The 8110-nt window shown below is 35.6% G+C and overlaps 1 protein-coding gene across 1 annotated transcript; it reads right to left on the reverse strand.

The window, feature by feature from the left end:
- Window positions 1–76: 76 nt before the first annotated feature.
- LOC143580934 (phospholipase D zeta 1-like) lies at window positions 77–5714 on the reverse strand. The gene is made up of 21 exons (XM_077063839.1): window positions 5649–5714; window positions 5406–5504; window positions 5219–5236; window positions 4988–5089; window positions 4441–4565; window positions 4202–4343; window positions 3939–4109; window positions 3633–3806; window positions 3312–3554; window positions 3109–3225; window positions 2888–3027; window positions 2662–2811; window positions 2426–2582; window positions 1898–2344; window positions 1702–1812; window positions 1276–1620; window positions 1086–1187; window positions 867–998; window positions 722–787; window positions 482–543; window positions 77–395 (listed from the first exon to the last, which is right to left on the reverse strand). The coding sequence occupies exons 1-21, from the start codon at window positions 5712–5714 to the stop codon at window positions 77–79; spliced, it is 3288 nt and encodes a 1095-aa protein (XP_076919954.1).
- Between the last annotated feature and the right edge of the window lie 2396 nt (window positions 5715–8110).

Here is an 8110-nt window from a genome sequence, read left to right on the forward strand (position 1 = left end):
CAAGCATCTTTTACAAAATAATGGGACGCGTGTATAAATATCATCTATACAAGTATATCAAAGCCTGATATAAATATCATGTATGCCTCTTATGTTGTATCTTCTCTAGCCTGAAACAAGAAACAAACAAGATAACAACAACCTGATTATAGAAAACTTGAGGTGATGCGTAGTACTCGCTTTCTTTAAAAACGGGCCTTAAATCTTCTTTGCACATAAAATCGGTAGGGAAACAAACAAGATGCCCTCTCACACCCTCTAATCTAGCAATTGGATCAGTAGTTTTCATAGTCCCAGTTTGATGTAATTCCAACTTCTTTGGAGCTATTCCTAGGTCAATTGTTGTATGTCCTGATTTTCCTTTTAATTCACCCATTCCTTGCCTCAAAGATGCCCTGAATTATTTTTTTTCAAAGTATATGAAGACCAGAATAAAACCAAAAAAATGAAAAATGAAAAGGGGTAAAATGAAATATTGTACCTTGAATGGATAAAATCATTAGGGAGGCAAGAGAAAACATCTTGGTAGATCATGCTATTATTCTGTCAATAGCAAAGTATTGAAAAGTGTAAGCATAAAATAATACTAAAAAACGGTGAGTCGGGTAACAGGTCAAAACAAGTCATTTATTGGTACCTTATATTCTTAATATTTTTTTTATTGTCTTATGTGACTATTCAAATTTTATATTTCAATGATCGCTAACTATTCGATTATTACCTTTGCGGTTGCCATCCATATGTCTTTGTAGGTAGAATCAATCACAGGGTCAGCTATTTTATTGATCTAGGAAGACAAACCAAAATCATAATAAGATACTCTTACTTGATGAATATTAATTAGTACCATACAAACTAAGAACAACCTCACTACTATGAAGACCAAGGTGTTCAGACCATAGTGAAAGCCGAAGACTTAATGCGAATTTTCCAGCCCTATATGGGTTGCCTCCCATATAAGATTCAACAACTTCTTTATCTTCAATAAGCACTCCAATCTGTACAAATTATATTACAACCAGCTTAAAAATTAATTTGATTCAAACGGAATGCGAGTGTAAAAATAGAAAAAATGTAGTAATTACCTCAGAATCGAGTAATCCAAGTAAACTTCTGTCATTAATATTAGCTGATCCAACAATGGCTGTTTTATCATCTATAATCATAATCTTGCTATGCACATATACCTGCATTAGCATACCACCTATAAATATATCTAAACATTTACTAAATATTAAAAGAAATGCAACAAGAAATATGGGCTTATAAAGATACCAGGCTGGTGGCGAGAAGCCCGTCATCAGAAATTTTACTATAAGACCGAAGCCCATAAAAAGATATGTAGTCGTGAACTTTGGGACCGATACGATCAGAAAGAGTATGCAATATAGAATTGGGCCCTCGTGATATTGTTCTATATTGCCAGTGCATAATAGCTCTTACAGATGCTGCACCAGCATCATCTAGTCCACCCTGGAATCCAGGTAATAATGGAATGACAACAATAACCCGAAAACACTGTTTTTCATTATACGCTTGTAATATACGTTTGTACAAAGATTCCAACACACGGTTTCGTATGATATCGTCTCCAGAAAGACCCGAGATGAAAAATTGGTTCTGGATACCAAAGATAAATGTCAATAACGCGTCTACAAAAGTCAGACTGTTGAAATATGTAATAAGTTTATAATGTATGACCTCAATGTAAACCAAGTGTTCGGCTTTCTCGATAAGCGCACAATAAGCATTGTGAATGCTTTCTTCAACTTGACTTGTTCCGGCTGACCATAGACTGACACTTCTTATAATCTATATAGAATATATGATACATAAGAAAACATTGTTAGTATGAAAATATTAATATACAAAAGTTGGGGATTTAATTAAAGTTGACCTGGCAGCGACATGTGACTAGAGGACCAACTTGTCCGGTTTCATCTGATGAACCAGCTAGGTTCAAATTGGACCGCCCTTGCTCATCAACAAAGCCTCTCATTGGCATGTAAGAAACCAAAGGTTCAAATTTTGATTTTCTAAAACAAAATGGAGCCCGAGGCGGCCTGCTGGGCTGGCCATGAGGATTGTGGGCTTTACTCGGCCCGTTCTGTTTTGGATGTGCACTAGAAGTCTCTAGTCCATCAGCTTCTTGAGGGATTAGTAATGGGATGTCTTGAAAAGCCGAAAAAGAAGGCAACGAATCTTGTCGGTTTATTGCTTTCGGTATATCGATGTTTTCAGTTCTTCCATCTTGTTCTCTGTTGTTACCCATGTAATGTGGAATAACCATGTGTTGATGTGGCATAAGCAGCGGAATTGTTTGCTCATAGGGAGCTTTACTTCTCTAAAATAATTACAATCATAACCAAGATTAGATCATAAAAACAATAACAAACCTTAATTTTAAATGTTACTTTAAGAAAACCTTAGCGTAATTCCAACGCTGAACAAAGTGTCGAGCAATATCGCGACATGGTGGGCCCCACAATGCACAGTGAACATCATGCCATGGCATACGAGGATACCTTTCACGATTCAGCTCGTCTTTTAGAGTATCTTCCCATGAATTAGGTTCTGATTCCCTGTAAAGTTAGGATATTAATTATTAAACATTTATATCATAATTTCTTAAACGGCTCATATTCAAATAACAAAAACTACCTAGGGTTATAATAATCTTTTCCCGGCCATATCATAGGCGGGTGATCACCCACTTTGTGCTCATACGAGTCATAACGACCAAAGCAAAGATCTAGTCCACCAATGAAGCAAACCTCATGATCAACAATCACCAATTTCTCATGATGGGACCTATATTATTTTACCATAAGTAGAATATTAGTTTTAAAGATCAGCATGAACAATAATGTGAAATGTAGAATGTTACCATAAATAGACACCACTAGAAAAATGGTCCGGATGGCGTAGAACTCTGATGTTCTCATGAAGTGCAGCTAGCTTTTTCTTACTATAAAAGCTATTAATTTTAAGAGCAAGAGCTAGCTCTTTATACATCAGAATATAAATCTGCATTTAAGATACATATTTTTATAAATCTGCAATAAACATAATATAAAACTGTTGATGTGGCATTGGTATATATCCTACCTGGACCCCTTGCTTGGCTTTCGTCTCCAGTAAATTATCTAGGCGAGAAGAGGCATTGGAATGAAAAGGACGTCGTAAATAAAGATCCGGGCACAACCACCACCCGCACATAAATATCTGCTTGAAACCAATAATCGGTTACAACTCTTTTGAACTGATTATGGTAACTAGTAATTTGAAATTAAGTAACTTTGAGTGAAAACCTCTGATTTGGCATCTTCAATTGTTAAAGCAATTGCATCAAAAGCTGCACGACCATCAACGAACCACTGAGCCTGACTATCATCGTCAGTCAGGCCCCGGGGTGGTGCAAATGACACAAACCGATGAGGGTGGCACCATCCCTCGGGTGGCCGAAGCCCAACATCATTAATTGTGGAAACCCATGATCTTGCTTTAGCTTTAGATCTACTTCTTAGTATAATCCTCCGGTTTCCACTTGCAACCTAATGTCATTCATTTTGGCTAATAAAGATAAGTATCACCATCCTAATTCGTTAAGTTAATAATTGTATTATACTTGCCTCAAACGAATGACGTAAAGGGTTACGATCGTTTACTTCTTTTGCTAATGACACCTGGCCTTCACCCGTCCCATGTGGAGACGGTAGAACATCAAATACAATAATATCTAATGGGTCCTTGTCGAATGGATCTTTTAGCAAGGCCAAAAATCCAGGTTTCAACACAGCCCAAACCTACAGGTATTATGCATTATTAATAAACTATACACACGGATAAAATAAAGATATTTACGAAACCAATCAAATCATATCTTTTAATTATAATTACAATAAACCATAACTAATATATTTTGTCAGCCGCAATACCTGTTGCCAGTTGTCATTGCAACAATTGAACCAATGACAAACGGAACATAGTCTACTGTCATCATTTCCTGGTATTTTCGGTAAATGTTTCACAAACACATATTCTTCTTTATGTTTAGACCCGTATTCGGGACAAAAAGATAACTTAGAAGCCTCCATAAACCTGCAAACCTGCAATGAACATTTTACACGCGCATTAATAACAATATTATAATTATAAGCCGATGTTATCACACGCCTTCCAAATAAACTTTAATAATTACCTCTCTAGAATTTGCAATGTCCAGATTGCCAAGAAAGTGATTCATGTACCCCTGCATTGCTGTCATGGCGCGGTCTGACATGGAATGTTGCCTGCCAAGTGGCGGCCGGATCATTGGCAATGCTGCTCTTGAAGGAACATCTCTGAACAAAAAACCACCTGTAAGAACTATGATCATTACAGCAAGAAAGGATGAATCATCAGTACCAATCTTGAAAACTCTAGATGTTCAGGAGTCACCTGTTTCTGACACTGTCATCGTTGTTCACGGGTGTGACGTCGTCGTCAGGATCATCGTCATCATCATGATCATGCACAATCTGTGTATGATCCATTAATCCTATGTTATGAAGCCATTCTTTGACCTTCACAAGGAAGAACACAAATAAAGTAAATATAGTTGTTTCCCTCAGCTTTAAAATGCAATAGGAATTGTTCATTACAAAACACTAAATTATTTCGAGAACAAAAAGAACAAACTTAAATCGTTTAACTTTTCTTATCAGTGGTTCATTTTTTTAAAACTTTTACTTCATATATAAAAATGTCCATAGTATATACATTAAACATCATAATCTAATTTGTTAATATGATTTTAAACTTTTAAATGTTTACCCATGTGTAGGAAATATAACTTATACATGAATTGCACATGTACTTAAGGTTTTATGACTAAATAAATTTTGTTTATATTCTTGTAGAATACTAGAATAGAATAGATGAATAAACATATTGCATGTCAACCATTTTATGTAAAAAAAATTGTGATAAATTAACTTAGACTCACCTGTTCTTGTTTTTCATGGATTTCTTCAATAATGGCACGTTTTTTCAAAGCAAAATGCAGATAAATCACATGTGAAGCCTTCTTCACCAGATGCCACTTGAACTGACATATATACATAATTGGGCATTTAATTCCAAAATCCAATCTAGGTTAAGAAATTAAATATTCATAACAACCACATTCATAATTAAAATCCTATGAATCTCAAACCAACAAGATCTCATCAGGAACAAGTTGCATGAAAGGAAACTGATCAATGCCATGCATACATTATTAAGGATTTTAAAGACGTGTTTGCAATTATTATTATTATTATTATTATTATTATTATTATTATTATTATTATTATTATTATTATTATTATTATTATTATTATTATTATTATTATTATTATTCATAATATAATATGAAACAAGACCTGTTTATATTGAAAGTCAATAGTGTAGGTAAGAAGCACGGGGCTAATAATATCACTCGCATCATGACGAGACACTTGAACGATTGTGGCCTTGGGTAGCTAGGTGAAAAGTGAAAAAAAGTATGGAAAGTGTTCCGGAGCACTTTGTACGTTGGTGTCATGGTATGGAGTGGATTTTGGATGACTTCCGATCTTTACGTACGTGTGGTATAATTGGGTCGGGTAATGGACTTTTGCGATTACTTTGTCACATCCAAGGCTTATTTGCACCAGGGCCCACTCTACCAAATAGTATATTTTTTTCCTCATCTTGGTTTAAGGATTTAGTTATATAGTGTTTTATGTGGTTTAATTATATTTATATTGTATATTTTTGCATAATTGGTTCTCGAGAATGAAAAAATGTGAATTTAGTTCAATCATTTGTGAGTGGGTTTCACATTCAGCCTCGAGTGTTGATGTCCTTTATTATTTATCAATCCATCTTCTTCTGCATCTTATTTCTTTGGAAAACCTTAATCCACTCTCATGCACCCAATCCCTGAAGCTTCATAAAGTTGACCACCATCATGCATAGTTGTAGATCGAGGGTGTAAATGTAGGTGAAAACGTGGATGCGAGCTACCAAGATCACTACTAGAAAACATGTTAATTTGCGACAACACCTTTTGTAGCAAAAATTGTGGCAAACAGCCCATTAGCCACAATTTTTCGATAAAACAGGTTTGAGAGAAAAAAAGCCGTGGCAAATATAGTTTCTGGCAATTTTGCTACAAATTTTTGCTGCTGATTTACGACAAATATTAGTTGTCACTAATGGTGCCACAATTTTGCCACAATAGTGTTTCCTACAAGCTAACGACAAATTTGTCATTGTTTTGTTTAAATTATTAGTAATAATAATGACATTATCAAAATTAACTATTCAGTAATGACAAATACTAAAATTTAATTTCAGACAAAATTGCCACAAAATGTTAATAAAACCTGCTACAAAACTTGCTACAGAACCTTTAAAAAATTACTACAAACTGGCCACAAATATTAATAATGCTTGCTACAAACTTGCCAAAAAAATAGCCATTTGCTAGAAAACCTTAATAAAGTTTTAAGTTGTGTAAAATTTTAAGACTTTTTTTACTTTTGATTATTGGTGAAAAGTTGTGAAAAATTTGTAGGAAAAGTTGAGTTGTGGGAAAATTGTAGAAAATAATTGTAGCAAAAATACCCATTTTCTAGTAGTGGATTGAAGCGGTTAAAGAATAAGTTCCTGATGCAGCGGTATAAACAAAACGAAGATCGAATCACGTTGATTCAGTGAATACCCGTGATGAACTTCAAAACTCCCAAATCCCACCCAAAGGTCTAGGGAAAATGAAGAGAAAAACGAAATTTATTAATATTCAAGTCTGATTGTTCATCTTACATCACCAACATATAAATAAGAGTTCTAATACGAAATGAGCCTAAAACGGGCCACGGGCCAAACACAAACCCAAAAATAAAAACATAAAAAGTGCTGAAAAAACAATAAAAGGCCCATAACTTTATTTAGGAGTCGTTTTTGGGCTTCAGAAAGGGGCCAAATCGCCGTGGGCCGTTTGCCACAATGTGCTCCTTGTCTCAAGCTTCGATTCGACTGGTAATGGGCCTGAAACGGAGCTTCGTGGGCCAAGTTATGGCCGTCTTCGTCTTCGTGGGCCACCCTTTGTTGCGCGATCTTGGGCCTCCAAAAACATAATAGTCCGGTCTTCAATACTTGGGCCCACATCAGTTCCACTGAAGCAGAAGAACATTAGGAAGATCACTCCCCCACAGCCTTCTATTTTTCCTTAAGCCCACCCATTCTATCATAGAGGACCAACGTGAAGGAGGCTGCAGGATTTCCAGGATGTTCAACGTTAAAGATCGATTGCCGAAACATTAATAGTAATCAATGTTGCAAAAGTCGCTAGACGGTCCCTAGGCAGCCGACCCCCTTGGAGGGAGTACTCGGAGTACTCGGGGTGTCCTCGGGAGTACTCAGACATGATATACATAACGAAAATTAATTATTGGGTATTATATATATGTCAAAACAAGCATAATTCACGTTAAAAAAATAATTCTTGTGAAAAATAAACATAATTCAAAAATGATACATGATTAAAATAACAATTTGAAACAATTCATCACGTTTGTTATAGAACATGGGTTTTTAGCTTGTTTTTAATAAAAAAAATGTCAAAATTGATGTTGGCCGAGTAGGCCCGAGTAAGGCCGAGTAGGCCGAGTCTTGACCAAGTTTGACCGTTGCCGAGTTGGAAAAAGTCGCCAAGGTGGAGGTCCGAGGACCGAGTAATCGCCGATTTCAATATCTTGGAATTCGACTTTTACAACACTGATAGTAATTAAGGTTGGCTGGCACTGATGGTGGCTGAAAAGAGATAAATTATAAAGAATATCTAAAATGACAAATGTGCCCTCAAACATAATGCAAGTGTGGTTCCTTAACAAGAAAAACTGACAACAATATCGTTGAAGGCTAAACGCGGAACCCACTCATAAATGTTTGGACTAAATTTGCATTTATTCATTCACGGGGGTGAATACATGTAATATGATCCAACCAAATGGGCCATTAGTTAATTAACTATAATGTTTGGACTAAATTTACAAGGTTTCATCCCTAAGGGCCAAACATGATAAATGATCAAACATTAGGG

This window comes from Bidens hawaiensis, unplaced genomic scaffold (assembly GCF_021521415.1).
Source record: "Bidens hawaiensis isolate Kalapana, Puna unplaced genomic scaffold, B.hawaiensis_p1.1 tig00030767_1, whole genome shotgun sequence".
NCBI classification, from domain to species: Eukaryota; Viridiplantae; Streptophyta; class Magnoliopsida; order Asterales; family Asteraceae; genus Bidens; species Bidens hawaiensis.